This window comes from Bison bison, unplaced genomic scaffold (genome assembly GCF_000754665.1).
Source record: "Bison bison bison isolate TAMUID 2011002044 unplaced genomic scaffold, Bison_UMD1.0 scf7180017864289, whole genome shotgun sequence".
NCBI classification, from domain to species: domain Eukaryota; kingdom Metazoa; phylum Chordata; class Mammalia; order Artiodactyla; family Bovidae; genus Bison; species Bison bison.
In genome coordinates, this window is record NW_011494861.1 from 16,160,068 (window position 1) to 16,180,219 (window position 20,152).

General features: G+C 39.4%; 1 protein-coding gene across 2 annotated transcripts in view; it reads left to right on the forward strand.

The window, feature by feature from the left end:
* RABGAP1L (RAB GTPase activating protein 1-like) overlaps nt 1-20,152 on the forward strand; it is a 680,557-nt gene that overhangs the window by 446,242 nt on the left and 214,163 nt on the right. For both annotated transcript variants that reach the window (XM_010850085.1, XM_010850086.1), the window contains exon 17: nt 15,996-16,037. In XM_010850085.1, coding sequence (XP_010848387.1) covers nt 15,996-16,037 — 42 coding nt within the window. The remainder of the gene's footprint in view (nt 1-15,995; nt 16,038-20,152) is intronic.

The following is a 20,152-nucleotide window of genomic DNA, read 5'->3' on the forward strand; positions in this document are numbered from 1 at the left end:
CTTTATAGTCCACCTCTCACATCCATACATGACCACTGGAAAAACCATAGCCTTGACTAGATGGACCTTTGTTGATGAAGTAATATCTCTGCTTTTTAATATGCTATCTAGGTTGGTCATAACTTTCCTTCCAAGGAGTAAGCGTCTTTTAATTTCATGGCTGCAGTCACCATCTGCAGTGATTTTGTAGCCCCCAAAAATAAAGTCTGACACTGTTTCCACTGTTTCCCCATCTATTTCCCGTGAAGTGATGGGACCAGATGCCATGATCTTAGTTTTCTGACTGTTGAGCTTTAAGCCAACTTTTTCACTCTCCTCTTTCACTTTCATCAAGAGGCTCTTTAGTTCTTCACTTTCTGTCATACGGGTGGTGTCATCTGCATATCTGAGGTGATTGGTATTTCTCCCGGCAATCTTGATTCCAGCTTGTGCTTCCTCCAGCCCAGTGTTTCTCATGATGTACTCTGTGATGTACTCTGCATATAAGTTAAATAAGCAGGGTGACAATATACAGCCTTGACATACTCCTTTTCCTATTTGGAACCAGTCTGTTGTTCCTTGTCCAGTTCTATCTGTTGCTTCCTGACCTTCATACAGATTTCTCAAGAGGTGGATCAGATGGTCTGGTATTCCCATCTCTTTCAGAATTTTCCGCAGTTTATTGTGAACCACACAGTCAAAGGCTTTGGCACAGTCAATAAAGCAGAAATAGATGTTTTTCTGGTTCATGTCCTATTGAAGCCTGGCTTGGAGAATTTTAAGCATTACTTTACTAGCATGTGAGATGAGTGCAATTGTGTGGTAGTTTGAGCATTGTTTAGCACTGCCTTTCTTTGGGATTGGAATGAAAACTGACCTTTTCCAGTCCTGAGGCCACTGCTGAGTTTTCCAAATTTGCTGGCATATTGAGTGCAGCACTTTCACAGCATAATCTTTCAGGATTTGAAAGAGCTCAACTGGAATTCCATCACCTCCACTAGCTTTGTTCATAGTGATGCTTCCTAAGGCCCATTTGACCAGAATCCAAGATGTCTGGCTCTAGGTGAGTGATCACACCATCATGATTATCTGGTTCATGAAGATGTTTTTCGTACAGTTCCTCTGTGTATTCTTGCCACCTCTTCTTAATATCTTCTGCTTCTGTTAGCTCCCTACCATTTGTGTCCTTTATTGAGCCCATCTTTGCATGAAATGTTCCCTTGGTATCTCTAATTTTATTGAAGAGATCTCTAGTCTTTCCCATTCTGTTGTTTTCCTCTATTTCTTTGCATTGATCGCTGAGCAGGCTTTCTTTTTTTTGCATAGTTCAAGTAAAATCTGGTGTATTGATTTACTCATTGTAGAAGCATTGACCCTCTATTCTTAGTGGATTATTACCTACATTAATGTACTTGAAAGGACCATTCAGTAGAGAATTGAATATGTTCCAGTTTTTTATAACACATGATTGGTATTAATAGATTCCAGAGATTATTTAATATCTTCATTTATTTGATCACAAGTTCTAAAAAGCTATACTGAGCTCCATATCAGTGTTATTTTTTAAAGATATATTTGTTGCTTCTATTTCTGCCATCATCTTCAGCTAGTTTCCATATCTCTTAATTAAATAATGCTACAATGCAGCACACAATATTTTCAGTGACATTTAATATCAGGGTTTGACTAAGAACTTTCCACATGTGACCTTTAGAAACATTTTAAATGATATGAAATAGCTATAAGCAGACTCTAAGGCATCTTAAGACGTGCTTGTTAGAGGCATTGTGCTATGGTTCCCACACTTGGCTACATATTATAATTACCTGGCCCCCACTCAGATCAATAAAATTAGACCTGGGAGTGTTAGGAAAGCTCCCCAGGTGATTCTAATGAGCAGTTATCTTGCTAACTTTAGGTAATGCTCTGTTCTCAGTCTGAATTCATGTTAGAGACTCTTGGCAAGTTCTTAAAAATAGAAGTGGGCAGGTTCTAACCTGGGGAAATTGTTATCTGAGGTGGAACTCCTGCATCTGTGGGTCATAAAAGTAGCACAGGTGATTCTAATGAAAATCCTGGCTTGAGAACTACTCATCTAATGACAAAAGAACTGCATCAGAAGGAAACTTAACCATTCCAGTTCTAATTCTGTGAATTAAGATAAATCACCTAACATGTTTGAGGTTCCTTTGTAAAATAGAGGTATTACCATTAGCTTATATAGCACCAGGTATTGTTCCAGTTGAATGAAACAGCGTACTCAGAAGTTCTTTGTGATAAAGCCTCTATGAGAGGGTAGCAATGAGAGCTTACCATGTAGTGGCTTCTGTAAAGTGGTGCATATAGTTTATTTCTAAGTCCTGTGTTGTTTTTGGCAGAAAGAAAGCTACATCTATCTCTGAAGCAGAAAGAAATTTGGGTTCCTTGGCTATCTCCAGGGTATATTACCCTGGTTTTTAAAGTTTGCCCTACATTCTTTATTCAGACCAGGCTACTAGTGGCTCTCGGTCATAGGAGACCAGCAGTGGAGAGGAAGATGGAGCTGCCCCATCTAGAGATTTGAAAAATTTGTGAATTCCTGTAATTAGTAACATTCTTCTCATACCTCCACAGAGACATGGTGGGCAGCCATGGAGTTGTTTACCTGATTTAACTTTTCATTCTCTTTTGCAGTGCTTTCCTCCTGTATCTCTTCCACCTCTACTGTCCCTAGTGTTTAAGCATCACCAACATTTACCCATATACTGAGTGAGGACAGAAGAAAGAGAAAGGGTCTCCAAAGATGAATACACTCATTAGTGGTTTCCCACCATGACACAAACCTCAGGACTTCCGCTATGGAGGGGCAAGATTCACCTGTACAGGGCATTTCCAAAGGTAAATACACTCATTAGTGGTTTCCCACCATGACACAGACCTCAGGACTTCCACTGTGGAGGGGCAAGAGTCGCCTGTGCAGGGCATTCCCTGGTGTGGTAGTCTAGATGCAACTTGCCACTGGATTCATCAATCAAGCAAAATTACATGCAGTTTCTTGAGGCTTTTTAATCCTCTCCACAGTATATTTGACTGAAAATTCTTATTTTGTTTCATTTCTTGACATGACTCTGTGTTGCGATTACTTAAAATATCAGTTCTTACTTATCTCTGAAGACGGTGATTACTCTGTGATTGGTTTTGTTTTCCTGATGCACTATACTATAGTTTTCAGATTTGTAAAGAGATGGTGAACCTTCTGGGACAGAAAAAGATGAACAGTAGCATCCTATAATTTAGTGTTACTATCGAAGAGCTTACTTTTTTAATATTTAAGGAGGAACTGAGTGTAACATGTTTATCTCTTCAAATAACCTGAAAAGGAGGCTCAGCAACCAAAAAAAAAAAATGTAGTTTATATCAAGAAATTTTAGGAAGAAATTAGTTTGAAGAACATTTCATGAATTTTAATTCTCATCAAAGATTTTTCCCTTGATCCTGACAACCCTATTTATGTCATCCATTTATTCAACTAATTCTGAGTACCTGCTCTGTTCCAGGTAGGGTCCTAAGTGATGGAAATATACCAGTAAAGACAGGCAGGTTTCTACCCTCTTGTAACTTACAAGGAAATAGAGACTGGTGAATGAGTGATTACCCATCAACATTCTAAAGGAGATCAGCCCTGGGATTTCTTTGGAAGGAATGATGCTAAAGCTGAAACTCCAGTACTTTGGCCACCTCATGCGAAGAATTGACTCATTGGAAAAGACTGTGATGCTGGGAGGGATTGGGGGCAGGAGGAGAAGGGGACGACAGAGGATGAGATGGCTGGATGGCATCACTGACTCAATGGACGTGAGTCTGAGTGAACTCCGGGAGTTGGTGATGGACAGAGGCCTGGCGTGCTGCGATTCATGGGGTCGCAAAGAGTCGGACACGACTGAGCGACTGATCTGATCTGATCTGAGACTGAATGCTGTGATGTGGAGAGCATAGGTGTTTTGAAAGAGATCTATTGAGGGGTGCCTAACCTAGCAGTGGAAAGCCAGAAACCCTCCCAGAGGAATTGGCATCTAATCCCAGACCTAAACAAGGAGAACAGTAATTACGAGAAGACGGGAGAGTGTTCCAGGTAGAGAAAAACACCATACAGTAAAGTCCAGAGGTTCAGGGCATGGTCTGATATGGGGGAGTATCTTAAAAACCTATTTCTCATCTCCCCATGGCTGTTAGATCACTAAGGAGGGTGGGATATAGGGGGAGTTGGGTACCACCAGTGAAACCCATAACAAGCAGCAGGGGACAGAGTGCCATTCCCTCCTGACATGGTAGATGCGGTAGCAGCCCGTGAGAGCCTTATCAAAGAGGACTTTATAGTCTACCAGTAGGTCTAATGGAGAAGGCAGTGGCACCCCACTCCAGCACTCTTGCCTGAAAAATCCCATGGACGGAGGAGACTGGTGGGCTGCAGTCCATGGGGTCACAAAGAGTCGGACATGACTGAGCGACTTCCCTTTCACTTTTCACTTTTCACTTTCCTGCATTGGAGAAGGAAATGGCAACCCACTCCAGTGTTCTTGCCTGGAGAATGTCAGGGACGGGGAGCCTGGTGGGCTGCCGTCTATGGGGTCGCACAGAGTTGGACACGACTGAAGCGACTTAGCAGCAGCAGCAGTAGGTCTAAAGCTTCTTACTGGGATTACCTAGATTAGCACTGTAAAGGGAATCACGTTTTTCCCTCCTGTTATAGGGAAAAAATCTCAGTTAAGTGTATCTCCTATGTTTCTTCTCTGTGTGTTTCCTTTGCTCGCACACTCCTAACACACTCACATGGAACACTTCTGACACTTTTAGTCTCCCAGTGTGTGGCTGTTTTTTCCCACACCAAGCATTGCCCTGCAACACCACTTGGGTGTCCCACAATTTACTTCAATCCCAACACCATCTACCTGGATATAGTGTCAGGTCCCACAAGTTAAAGTCTTGCTCCCCCAACTCTGTGCTCCCAGCCTACCTCAGATTACAGGTGCAAGTAGTAGCTCCCCCAGGTCACCCACAGTTCTGTCCATTTTGGCTGGACATCAGAGGCTCCCTTAACCCCCTTCTCAAGTTCAATTAATTTGCTAGAGGGGCTCACAGAACTCAGGAGAACATTTACTTACCTTTGCCAGTTTATTGAAGAGTATGATAAAGGATACAAATAACAGCCAGTTGAAGAGATGCATAAGACAAGGTCTGAGGGGGTCCTGAGCACAGTGTCCCCATGGAGTTGGGGTACATTACTCTCCCAGAGCAGATGTGTTCATCAACCTAGGAACTTTCCAAACCCCATACTACTGGGATTTTTATGGAGGATTCATAACATAGGTTTAATTGATCATTAACTTTATTTTCAACCCTGCTCCCTACTTAGGAGGGTGTGAAGTAGACCTGGAAATTCCAAGCTCCAATCTTGGCTTGGTCTTTCAGTGACCAGCCCTCATCCAGGAGCCATCCAGTAACCCACTCACAGTTGCTTCACTAGAACAAAAGACACTTGTATCACTCCGGAAATTACAGAGGTTTCAAGAATCCTGTGTCAGGAACTGGGGTCAAAGACCAAGTAGTACAACAGAGATGCTCCCAGTGTTCTTATCACTTTGGAAATTACAAGCGTTTCTGGAGCTCTGTGCCAGAGGCCAGTATGTATTTCTGTTGTCTCAGAAGCATATATTTAGTGCCGCTCAAGTTGGTATATTAATATATACCTTCAGTAATAAACTGATACACTCTCACATATCTCTTAGCTACTGGTCTTCTGGAACCATGTTTAGTCTGAAGATGCAGTATTAAATATCTCCATTGTTAATTCAGCTAACTTTTAAAATATCTTCTCACTTTAAATTAATAGCTTCAGATTTGAGGAAAGTGTATAGTGTACCATGGTCCTTTCAAACACTGTCTCTGCAGACAGACTGTCTTGAATCCTAGGTTCAATGATTTATGTGTGATCTTGAGTGAATTAATGAACCTTCAGCAGTGTGTTTCAATTTCTACATCACTTTCACATCTATATCCCTCTCATCTCTTACCTTTTTTTAGTTTAAAAGAAAGGTGAAGGTATAGATACAAGAATTCTGATAGAATTCATATATACTTTCTGGCTTCTGGGTGAGTTGGAAGTTATGGAAGTTAGCAGGAGATAGGAGGAAGGAAAGAATCAAGATCAGCTGGTAGTTAGGAATTGGTGAGGATACTTTGTCCTTATGAAGGGCATCAGTAACACCCCTGCAGCATGGGATGGTTGACAGATAACTGTAGCTAGAAGACAACATAATCCAAGGCTCATCATGACTTAAGGGGATTTGAGGAGAACAAAGGGTGATTGCCAGAGTTCATTGCCAATAGGGCATCTTTATAGAAACTACAACATGTTTTCCAAGCCATACTTCTCCTTTTTTTGCCCAGGGACAGTGTTGTCTGTTCACATTTTTATCTCATATTCTTTTCCTATCCTTGGAAGAGGATAACTTATCCATCCTTGTAAACTTAAAAATGCTAGTATATAGTAAACAGTTCTCAGAGTGCCTGGCACACAGATTTGATGAATACTTGTCAAAAAACTGATTTATTTCTCTTATTTTACATGCTTTGTTTTTGAAAGGTTTATTTATTTCAGATGTCACTAACTTCTAAGCGTTCTTCCCAGAGTCACACATAATTAAGGACTCAGACTTGGTAGATATACCACTTTTCAGTCGTTGTTGTTCAGTTGCTCAGTCACGTCTGACTCTTTGTGACCCCATGGACTACAGCACACCAGGCTTCCTGGTCCCTCACTATCTCCCTGAGTTTGCTTAAACTCATGTCCATTGAATCCATGATGCCATCCAACTATCTCATCCTCCTGTAGTCCCCTACTCCTCCTGCCCTCCGTCTTTCCCAGCATCCGGGTCTTTTCCAGTGAGTCAGCTCTTCCCATCGGGTGGCCAAGGTATTGGAGCTTCACCTTCAGCATCAGTCCTTTCAATGAATATTCAGGGTTGATTTCCTTTAGGATTGACTGGTTTGATCTCCTTGCTGTCCAAGGGACTCTCAAGAGTCTTCTCCAGGACCAGTTTGAAAGCATCAGTCTTCGGCATTCAGCCTTATTTATGGTCCAACTCTCACATCATACATGACTGCTGAAAAACCCATAGATTTGACTACACAGATCTTGTTGGCAAAGTGATGTCTCTGCTTTTCAGTACATTGTTTAGGTTTGTCATAGTTTTTCCTCCAAGAAGCAAGTGTCTTTTAGTTTCATGGCTGCAGTCACCATCCATGCTGATTTTGGAGCCCAGGAAAATAGTCTGCCACTGTTTCCATTGTTTCCCCATTTATTTACCATGAAGTGATGGAACCAGATGCCATGATCTTAGTTTTTTGAATGTTGAGTTCACTGAAAAAACAAATCCCTGGTGGTCCAGGAGTTGGTTGACTTACCTGGTGGTCCAGTGGTTGAGAATCCACTGGAGTCTGTCTTCTAATGCAGGGGACGCAGGTTCTATCCCTGGTCTGGAAACTAGGATCGTATGTGTGGCAGGGCAACTGAGCTCGCAGGCCGCAAGGAGAGAGAAGCCCATGTACCATAAGGAAAGATCCTGTATGCCGCAACTAAGACCTGAGGCAGCCAGAACTAAAGTAAATAAATAGAATATTAAAAACAAACAAGTCAAGCAAAGACAATCACCCATGACTAAACCGACGCATCCATGTTACATTTACTTCTCGTCCCTCCCCCTTCTCGAACTCTTCTTCACCACTTGACTTAGGAAAAAATTAACAAATAATTCTATAACAAAAAAGGAGAATATTTAATAAAACTGGGGGAAGGAAGGGTGACAATCCTCCAAGTTTTTTCGTATTTTGTATTATTTTAGTGAATTAGTTATAGACATAAGGGAGGACTTAGCCATGAGAGTTTTAACACATTAGGACTTAAATGAATCTGTATGCAAAGCTTCTATGAAAGTCTCAGAAATCTTTTTTTTTTTTTTTGGTAAAGCTGTTTTTGGTTTTCAGTGCTACAATCCTGCCCTCTAGCGGGCAAACAGAAACATACCAAAAGCCAGAACATCGCATCATTTTACTTAACTACTCCATCAAAGTCCGTTGTTTAGTCATTCTAAAAAAATTGAACTTGTAAACTACTTATAATACAAGAAGCACAGAATAAAGTAAAATACTTTTTTTGCTAACATTTACAATGTTCTTGCTATAGGACCTATATTTAAGAGCAGCCAGTACTCTTGCCTGGAAAATCCCATGGACGGAGGAGCCTGGTGGGCTGCAGTCCATGGGGTCGCTAAGAGTCGGACACGACTAAGCAACTTCACTTTCACTTTTCACTTTCATGCGTTGGAGGAGGAAATGGCAACCCACTCCAGTGTTCTTGCCTGGAGAATCCCAGGGACGGCGGGGCCTGGTGGGCTGCCGTCTATGGGGTCACACAGAGTCGGACATGACTGAAGCGACTTAGCAGCAGCAGCATTTACTTCTTTGTATTTGTGTGCTAATTATCTGTCACTTTCTCTTTTCTGTGGGGGAAGAAAAGAATTTCAGTGCATATCACAGAAGTAAGAAATTTATCAAAGAGAAGCCAAAGGGATTCTTTCTGGTTACCTGATGTTACAAACTATGCCAAATCTGAATGACTTTAAAACAATGATTTTGGAGCAAGACATTATTGATATTATGTAGCTTCTTAATAAAATGGGCTGACACAGCATTGAATCTGGGGTATTTGTGCTAAGAATACATAATCTAAGTTTAATCATAAAGAAACATCAGAAAGATCAAATTGAGGGGCATTCTACAAAATAACTGGCCAGTACTCTTGACAAGAGTCAAGTTCGTGATAAAGAATGAAAACTATCCCAGGAGAAAAACTAAAGAGACACTACAACTAAATTCAATGTATGATCAGGATTAGATCCTGGACCAGGAAAAACATTGTTAGTGGGACACTTAACAAAATTTGAACACAACTTTCTTGATTTTGGTGATTGTAGTGTGGTTTTGTAAGATGTTAACATTTGATGAAGCTGAGTGAAGTTTGAGCAGAAAATTCTTGACACTATTTTTGCAAATTTTTTCCAAGTTAGAAATTATTTCAAAGTGAAAGTTTTTTTTAAAAATTGAGACTATCTATTTATTTTATTAACAATTTCATAACTAGGGGATTTGGGAAGACTTTATCTGTGTGCTTCATCTCTGATCCACTTGGCATCAGCTCGGGCACCTGAGACTGGAGGATTCACTTTCAGGATGACATCTTCACTCACCAGGGTGTTCCTTGGCCTCTTTCTGTGCACGGCATGTGTCCTGCACGCTCTTTCCTCTGTGTTCAGCCTCTTAGAGCATGGGAGTCTAAGTGTAATGGCACTTCTTACTTGGTCACTGGCTTCCGAGAGGGCACTCCAAGAAATAGGATATAGAAGCCGTCAATCAGTGTCTTACAAGACCCGAGCACAGAATATTGGTATAGTTTCACTTCTATCATATTCTGTTGATCAAAGCAGTAAGATAGTCTCACCAGATTCAAAAGGAAAGGACCAAGACTCTGCCTCTCAATGGGAAAAGTGTCTGAGAATTATGACCACCTTTCATTCATAACAGATATTTCACCAAAATCTCACTGGCTTTGCAATAGAGATGGAATTGGTGAAAAAAAAGCATGGGCATTTTTTTGTCCGACATACATAAATTCTAATCCTGGCTTTACCATTTACTAACAGTGTGATGTCTATGGTCCTCAATTTCCTTATCTCTAAAATTGTGGCGGTAACATAAATGCCCTAGAGTATTGAGAGAACTAGTGAAAACAATATATAAAATGTAAGATATGGCAGGCAATAAATATGCAAACCTAATAATAATTGCTGCTGCTGCTGCTAAGTCACTTCAGTCCTGTCCAACTCTATGCGACCCCATAGACGGCAGCCTACCAGGCTCCCCATCCCTAGGATTCTCCAGGCAAGAACACTGGAGTGGATTGCCATTTCCTCCTCATGAAAGTGAAAACTGAAAGTGAAGTCGCTCAGTCATGTCCGACTCTTAGCAACCCCATGGACTGCAGCCTACCAGGCTCCTCCGTCCATGGGATTTTCCAGGCAAGAGTACTGCAGTGGGGTGCCATTGCCTTCTCTGAATAATAATTGTTAACGTTTATTGAATACTTAGTAAGTGCTCAGTTCATTGAATATGCTTTCTAAATGGTGTCTCAGTGAGTCGTTGCCCCTTCCGGGAGTGACGTGTCCCACACTGGATGGCTCAAAAAGAGCAGCACCCATTTTCTCCAGCTTCAGTTGTGTTCGTCCTTGAGTCTGCTCGTTTACCTGTCTGATCATTTTTCACTGCCTTGTTGCTTGGATCTCCATTTCCGCATACTGTTTATTTCCCATTTATGCTGCTCCCTAAGGACCCAAGTGCTGATGCACATTTGGCACTTCTTTGACACTGCCTTCTCCATGTTTGTTCTCAGTGCTGTCAGTGTGGTTCTTGACAGCTTCTCACACAATCTGTCAGCCCCTCTGAGCCCGCGATTGCCTGCTCATCAGAGCCAAGACACTCGTGTCTTTGTTTCCATGAGTGCTCTGCTGTCAGCCTTCCTTTATACAGGGTGGTGGGTGCTCAGTTGTTGGCCTACCCAGGAACATGATGATCTGCACTTTGGAGCAATTATTTAATTTGAGGCAATTACTTGTAGGTGTTCTTTAAAGTGAAGATTTTTCCAGGCTGTGACTAAATTTTGATACAGCAGCTTCCCAGGCAGTTAAGGAACTACTTCATACCCAGAAGGTTGTCGCTCAGTCTGTTGTCACTGGATAAAGGTGGTGACCCTTTATTTTCGCAGCAAGCTGAGTTTCTATTGCTTCACGTCCTGCAAGCAGTCAGGTGATTTTTGTGTTTTTAATATGGAGACAAATAATAAAATTTGGTTTTGATAGAGGTCACCTATTATTAGTCTTTCTCCTCCTTACTCTCAAAATATCAGTTCAGTTCAGTTGCTCAGTCATGTCCGACTCTTCGAAACCCCATGAATCGCAGCACGCCAGGCCTCCCTGTCCATCACCAACTCCCAGAGTTCACTCAGACTCACGTCCATTGAGTCAATGATTCCATCTCATCCTCTGTCGTCCCCTTCTCCTCTTGCCCCCAATCCCTCCCAGCATTGGAGTCTTTTCCAATGAGTCAACTCTTTGCATGAGGTGGCCAAAGTACTGGAGTTTCAGCTTCAGCATCAGTCCCTCCAAGGAAATCCCAGGGCTGATCTCCTTCAGAATGGACTGGTTGGATCTCCTTGCAGTCCAAGGGACTCTCAGGAGTCTTCTCCAACACCACAGTTCAAAAGCATCAATTCTTCGGCGCTCAGCCTTCTTCACAGTCCAACTCTCACATCCATACATGACCACAGGAAAAACCATAGCCTTGACTTAGACGGACCTTTATTGGCAAAGTAGTGTCTCTGCTTTTTAATATGCTATCTAGGTTGGTCATAACTTTCCTTCCAGGGAGCAAGCGTGTTTTAATTTCATGGCTGCAGTCACCGTCTGTAGTGATTTTGGAGCCCAGAAAAATAAAGTCTGACACTGTTTCCACTGTTTCCCCATCTATTTCCCATGAAGTGATGGGACCGGATGCCATGATCTTCGTTTTCTGAATGTTGAGCTTTAAGCCAACTTTTTCACTCTCCTCTTTCACTTTCATCAAGAGGCTCTTTACTTCTTTGCTTTCTGCCATAAGGGTGGTGTCCTCTGCGTATCTGAGGTTATTGATATTTCTCCCGACAATCTTGATTCCAGCTTGTGCTTCTTCCAGTCCAGCGTTTCTCATGAACTCTCAAAAAGTTCATGAGAAAAGTATATTTAAAGGCAAGTATACTCTCAAAATACACTTGCCTTTAAATAGGAAGAATGACTTTAATCCTTTAAGAATTAGAAGCCACATTAAATAATACTCAGCTAAGGTATTCATTCATTCATTCAGCTATCTTCTCTTAACAGTGGTTATGAGTATGACTTCTAGACTTATACTGTATAGGTTAAAATCCACTAAAGAGCTGTATGACCTTAGGAAATATAATTTGACTTCTCTAAATCTAATTTTTTTGTGGGTAAAATGGAATTTCAGGTTGTTGTGGGACTAAGTAAGGATGTGTTTATGGTGTAATTAATTTAGATCTTGACATGTAGGAAATAGTCAATGGATATTGACTCATTTATTATCTTACCCTTGGAGTTAGACTTTGCATATAAATGGTAAGTAGCCATGACAGTGTATTTACCTGTTATTTTCACTCTTAATAATTCTTTAAATACCTTAGCCCTTTCAGTTCTATTAGGAACACTTATTTACCCCTCAGTGAAAAACAAATTGTTATAGATTACATATTTCTGAAGAGGGAGGCGTCTTGAAAGTGTAGGACATCTTTTCTTTAAAAAAATTTTTTTTTAATGTATTTCAGCTTAATTAGACAAATGTTGGACCATGTAAGAGTAAGTGGGCAATGAAATAATGGAGTATTTAGTTCATTTTGTGGCTTGGAAGAGTTAATGGTTGCTTACAATGTACTTCATTGTTGGCTAGCAGGCTGAGGACCAAAGCTTCCACTGACATTGTCATCTTAAAAGAAACCTACTTGTGCTTCCTGAATGCTGGCCTATGGAAGTTACTATCATTTAATGATACCTCTAATTATATTCCTAAATTGGAATAAGTCTTATCTAAAAGAGAAAAATAGATAATTTAAAATATCTAACTAAAGTTGCCTTTTTTATTCTGTTAGGAAATCAGGATAGATTTTGTAGTGAAATAAAGAACTTGGCAGAATAGCATGTTTTTTTCTAATTTCCAGCAATCTAGAGGTATGGAAATATTGTGTCTTTGTTTGTATAGTCTGGCCACACTATTCTACTTCAGTTTTTTTTTTTTTTTCTACTTCAGTTTAAAGCTTATGAAGTCTTTACTTTTCTTCATTTTTTATGATAACATCTAGGGTTTCACATAAGCAGGTACATTATGAACTTAGTTAAATAATTTATTTGTATAAAATTTTCTAATAAATGAAAGTTACCTCTTTAGCTGCCCAAACTTAAAAAAACTACTTTTCATTTAAAACACAGACTGTGCTTTCTTCTTAAGCACAGTGTTTCAAATATAACATAAGCATTCATTAATATTTCTGAGATTATCACAGTAAACTAATATTAGCTCTTGAAGGGCTATTGATGTCATTAGATGAGCCCAGATAGCTATATATATTTTTTTTAAAGTTTGCCTTCTATCAAGTACAATATTTTGATTCTGGTAACTGTCTCTATAGGCTATGTCCCTAATCCCGTCTAGCACATACTTTGTCTTTTAGCTTGCTACTTCTGATACCTATAAACAATAAAATCATGTTGTTTAGTTGCTTTAGTCATACTGACTCTTTGAGACCCCATGGACCATAGCCTGCCAGGCTCCTCTGTTCATGGGATTCTTTGGTAAGAATAGTGGGGTGGATTGCCATTTCCTTCTTCAGAGGATCTTCCTGACCCAGAGATCAAACCCAGGTCTCCTACATTGCAGGCAGATTCTTTACTAATTCTAAGTGTAAGTGAAATTAAAATTTGAATCAGTTTTTTCCTTGCTATTAGCAAGAGCTGTTTTGGTTATTTACAGATCCTTTTTTCCCTAAATTCTACTTTGTGTGTTCCATAGCTCAATTGTCCAATAGTTTGAGATCGTTGAAGAAAATGTTACTTACTATTATTTGATGGTGACTCTACAAATTGGTCTAGTTGGGTCCATATGGAAAAGAACAAATCCCAGAAAACTTGGAGATACCTAGTATAGTTTAATCATTTGGTCATCAAATAAGCACTTATATATTTTATACCAACACTGTGAGGTGAAAATGCCATTAGACTACTCATTTGGAAGGCTTTGGAGAATGATCCTAGCCTGCAACTACTAAATGCATATATAACTTAGGTAATCAAGTTCATACTCTGAAAAATGAGAATCGTAATACAGGTTGCTATATGGATCCCTAGATTTCACTCTTTCTGTGAAAGCATGGAGGTGGGGAAAATGTTTGGCAGGAAGGTCAAGAGCATAACTAAGTTGGCTGAACATGGAGTGGAATACTCTGAAGGGGTCTGGGAAGGAGATGGAAGGGTGGGAGACGGGCTTAGGAGGAAGGCCAGAGGTTTATGGGGATTAGAGAAGTAGAGACAAGAGGTGCTTACATAGTAACAGTGATTGAAAAAAAAAAAAAAAACTAAGAATCAGAGACACTGTGGATTTGGTCTTCATGGCAGGTTGATGAGCACAGCACTCCGGTTGGACTATGCCTAGTGGTTGTGGTGTGGGAGATGGAGGGAATGTGAAGCAGGGCCTACAAGTAGGCAGCAGCTAGAGGGCGAGGATCCAAATTTAGATTAGGAAAGCAAATTCTGCTTAATCGTAACCCAAATTGTTTTATAATTATTATTTTTGTTATTGTTATAGTACTATCTCTCTATTTTTTCTGCTGCTGCTGCGTCACTTCAGTCGTGTTCGACTCGGTGAGACCCCATAGACGGCAGCCCACCAGGCTCTGCTGTCCCTGGGATTCTCCAGGCAAGAACACTGGAGTGGGTTGCCATTTCCTTCTCCAGTGCATGGAAGTGAAAAGTGAAAGTAAAGTCGCTCAGTTGTGTCGGACTCTTAGTGACCCCATGGACTGCAGCCTATCAGGCTCCTCCGTCCATGGGATTTTCCAGGCAAGAATACTGGAATGGGGTGTCATTGCCTTCTCCGGTACTTTTTTTTCTAATGGTGGTCAAAACTAGTCTAGAATCATTGCTTGGTGTGGTAATGAACTCTTTGTCAATTTGATTTTGTCTCCTGGCCTGATTGTGCATTTTACTGCTTTGGTTTCTTAAAGAATTAACTCAGTACATTCAAAACTTTCAACCAAATATTTTGTGTTTATCATTCATCTCTTCTGCCATTACATCATATGTTCGGTAGTTGAATGTGAGAGAGTCTCATATTATAACGGGAATGTACTCTAATTACCTAGTCCTAATCCTTGCTTCTGATTTTGGAGATAGTAAAAGGATGGTTCATTAGGAATTCTTTGCATAGCGCATCTAGTACAATTCCATGTCCAAAAGGTAGTTTAGATTATACTTGTGACCAAGCTGAAGAGGGCATGCCACATAGTTATGGGAAGATACGAACTTATGGGGAATATCAGCTCAAATTTGAAAGGTCTTTTTTCTCGTGATTGATGACTTCATGGCAAAGAAGCAGCATATTCTGTGGCATTTTGTTTCTGCCTCTGTCATCTTGAGCATTTAAGATTCCTTTCTCTTGACTTCTATATCTCAACATCTCACTCAGAGTCAAAATTCAGCTCCAGTATGGCTTCTTAGCAAGCTGTTTAATTTTTTTTATTCCTGAAGAAATGTTGCTCTGGTTTTCAGGAAGAAAAAGACAAGGAAGTCTAGGAGATAGCTACTAATTAGAACCTCTAGTTGTACAAATACTTCTTGAAAACCAACACTAAAACCACAAAACAATTAGCATGGTAGGTAGTAGAAATCCAGTGTGACGCTTACCCCCTCACATCGTCTGCCTCGGTTACCAGAAACACCTTTTGTTCTCTGTTTTGTTTTCGACGGGCAGTGTAACCATATAACACAGATAGGACTTGGAAATTTCACTTAATAATTTTAGACTTCAGTGTCACTGCAATTTTGATCAAGGAACTTGATTTTTCCAGGCCTTGAACCAGAAATAGACTGGAGAAAAGTAATTTACTGTAAAAACAATAATTTTATGTAAGCACCAGTTAAAAAGGACCTAAAATTTATAATAAGCCTCTCAGAGAAGAAAAATACCTTTAAAAAATCTCATTTAATTATTATTGTATGTGGAAATGAAAACAATCAGATTTTATTAATGATATGTGGAGGTCTTGGGAAAATAACAAAATAGTGATAGATGTGATTATTGATTTTGACTCTCTTTTTCTGTTTCAGGGTTTGAACATAATCTTTCATGTAGCCTTGGCTCTCCTAAAGGTAAGTCCGTTTTTATGTTTAACCAAACTACCGTATCTCTCTGCCCTTGGAACTGAGCATCATTCAGTTTACAACCTTTGACTCATTCTAGATTCTTGAACACAAAAAACGACTTCTCTGAGGAACTCTGCTCTTCTCTCCTCCCATCTTTTGTTGTTGTGTATTTTAAGTTTGATTTTCTTATAATCCATTTAATCTTGCTATCATAACACTCTTTTCAGCAGCATATAAAAATATTTCCATTCATTCAAGTTGGATGATATGAGAAAAAGTTAAAACCTGTTCTCTGTCAAAATGATGCCAGCTTTTTTCTTAAAATGCTTCTTACCATAATAACATCTCTAAAGGTAGCTAAACATATAATTGAATTATTAGAAAGCTTCTGTAATATGCTGACTAAAAAAGAAACTGCTACTTGCAATTTGCAGTTCTTTCTCTGATAGCTAGAAATTTATATGACGTATCAGAATTCAATTTATAATTACCTCTTTGGATTTTATATCAACATATCAGTGCAACTTTTAAAGTGTGGTAACAGCAAGACATTTGCTGCAGAGTTGATGAAAATAACCTGATTGGTTTTTGTCCTTTGGTTAAAAATGAAGTTCTATTATTGAGGGTGAAAATTGCCTTGTTTATAAAAAGATGCAGGCTCACCCTTTTCCTAGTAAAATGTAGTTGTTAAAATTGCAGACACTGGACTCAGATAGATTTGGTTCTAATTTCAGCTCTAGTGTATGACCTTGGGCAAATTACACAGTGCTCAGACCCTGAGTTTTGAGATAATAATGAAAACTAATCCGTAGGATTGCTAAATAATAGGATCCATAAAATCCCTTAACGTAATGGAAAGTTGTATTGCCTAATAAATGGTAGCTGTCATTATTGTGATTACTGTTATTTTCATGAAGTTACTCAGAATTTATTACTAGATTCCCCATAAGTCTTCCACATTTCCCCAAAGATCGTAACTTGAAGCTTCAGAGAACCTCTTGATATTTTAGGAGAGCTTTCCTGCTTAACCATTAAATACTTTTATGAAAGCAAAGGCATCACATTACATGGGCCTTATATAACTCAAGACATGGCTACTGCTCCTTATCTCTTATTCTGTTAAAATGTACATACAGTGTACTTCATATTTTTCATTTTGAGTTTAGATATGAACAGTTCATTTGACAAAGTTACTTTAGGAGTTCTTGTTTGAATTTTGGCGCTGACCCCACATAGAATCAGTACACATAGGCTGTACCTAAGTATACTTAACTGATCTGACTGCTCCTGCCTAGAAAAAGAATACCCCAAAACACATCTGACAGTGATTAATTTTTAGCTTCTAATCTGTCAGATGAAAGAATGTAAACTTGTTTATATAAAAATAATAAACTTGGGGATAGTGGAAAGTGCTAATGAACCTAGCCTAACCAATTTTCAGTATAGCTGCAGAGGGATTTCTCTCTATTTCTTATGATGAGGGGAATCAGAAAGGTAAGTAACATTACTTGAGCACTCAGTGCTAACACTTGAGCATTGAGTGTTAGCATAGATCATCTCATTAGCATATATTAAATATTCAGATGTTATTTGTAGGAGAACCATAAACTGTATCAGAGAAAACCATTTAATAATTCTCTTCCCCAGCTGATAATTGATAGAACCAAGGCCCCAGATTGTTTGAAATCTTTTGACTTAGCAAAGGTATAGCTGAATTAATAACATTTTTAAACAACATAAACATAGGTGAATGTCTCTGTTGCTCAGTATGATTTATAACATCTGTTTTCTGAATGGGAGCTATTTCCTTTTGAGTTAGAAACAGCCTGCTCCTGCTGCTGCTGCTGCTAAGTCGCTTCAGTCGTGTCCGACTCTGTGCGACCCCATAGACGGCTCCCCACCAGGCTCCCCCATCCCTGGGATTCTCCAGGCAAGAACACTGGAGTGGGTTGCCATTTCCTTCTCCAATGCATGAAAGTGAAAAGTGAAGGTGAAGTCGCTGAGTCTTGTCCGACTCTTAGCGACCCCATGGACTGCGGCCCACCAGGCTCCTCTGTCCATGGAATTTTCCAGGCAAGAGTGCTGGAGTGGGGTGCCATTGCCTTCTTCGAGAAATAGTTTACCAGGTGGCTAGAAAGCTACTCAGCTAAAACAATGATTCCTTATAGTAGCATCATTAAATTATTTAGGCTGTTGGCAGAATCCATTAGGTAGGCTAGGTATATTCCTAAAAATCTAATTTAGTGATTATATGATGCATTCAGTAGTCATAGCATAGTACATTATAATAGATGGGAGATGATCAGTGAAAATTAATCTGAGTGACTTCATATTGCCAGAGAAAACTTCTAATCAGAATAGATTCTTTGCTTTCTGACAAGGATTAAAAGTAAATGGCAGAACGTTTCCCTCCACCTTGACCACAAGCATAGAAACATTACAGAGCTAAAGCCCATTTATAACCCTACCTTAGAGGAAACCATAATAAAAATTTAGTATAAAATCTTTCTCCCATGCTCTAGTCTGTTGAATATGTAAGCATGTATTACCTACCTACGTGCACTCATATACATATACATGTGTATAAACATAAATATGTTTTAATATGGGTTTGAGGGTTACAGATAAGATGATGGGGAGGTAGTAAGTACATCTTGAAGTACAATGTGAAAGGATTAACATATATTTATTTTCTTTTAAAAATTCTGTTGAACAAGACTTTTCATATAATATTATAAATATCCTTCTGTGTTATAATACACATGTAGTGGTTAAAAGCACAGGGTCAGACTGGTTGAGTTTAAATCCCATCTTACACCATTTGTCCAGTGATCTTAGGTAAATTACAGTTTCCTCATCTTTAAAATGGGAATATTAGTAATACCTATTCCATAGGATTGTTGTGAAGGTTTAATGAGTTAATATATGATTGGTGCCTGTTAACTTAGTAAGCACTACAGTCACCCAGGAGCTATTATTACACATAGAACTTCCTTAGCCTTTTAAATGACTGCTTATTTTTCTATTGTATATATCATAATTTATTTAACCAATTTTATATTTCATTTTTATGGACATTAAAATTGTTTTTAGACTTCCCTGTTAAACAAAGCTGTAACAAACATCCTTAAATTCCATCTTTGCATATGGTATCTTTAGGATAAATTCCTAAGAATGTAATTGTTGGTCAAACTGTAATCACATTTTAATTTTTGATCCATATTGCAAAACTACTTTCTGTTAGCAACCATACTCTTGAAAAATCAGAATTTCTAGATTCGTACCTTTATAGATCCTTAAATCAGGCAGAAAAACAAAGCAACTTAAAAAGTAATTATTATAATAATTTTGAAATTGCCAACATCCACTGGATCATGGAAAAAGCAAGAGAGTTGCATAAAAACATCTATTTCTGCTTTATTGACTGTGCCAAAGCCTTTGACTGTATGGATCACAATAAACTGTGGAAAATTCTGAAAGAGATGGGAATACCAGACCACCTGATCTGCCTCTTGAGATATCTATATGCAGGTCAGGCAGCAACAGTTAGAATTGGACATGGAACAACAGACTGGTTCCAAATAGGAAAAGGAGTCCATCGAGGTTGTATATTGTCACCCTGCTTATATAACTTATATGCAGAGTACATCATGAGAAACGCTGGACTGGAAGAAACACAAGCTGGAATCAAGATTGTCGGGAGAAATATCAATAACCTCAGATATGCAGATGACACCACCCTTATGGTGGAAAGTGAAGAGTAACTAAAAAGCCTCTTGATGAGAATGAAAGTGGAGAGTAAAAAAGTTGGCTTAAAGCTCAACATTCAGAAAACGAAGATCATGGCATCCGGTCCCATCACTTCATGGGAATTAGATGGGGAAACAGTGGTAAGTGTCAGACTTTATTTTTTTCGGCTCCAAAATCACTACAGATGGTGATTGCAGCCATGAAATTAAAAGACGCTTACTCCTTGGAAGGGAAGTTACGACCAACCTAGATAGCATATTCAAAAGCAGAGACGTTACTTTGCCAACAAAGGTCCGTCTAGTCAAGGCTATGGTTTTTCCTGTGGTCATGTATGGATGTGAGAGTTGGACTGTGAAGAAGGCTGAGCACCG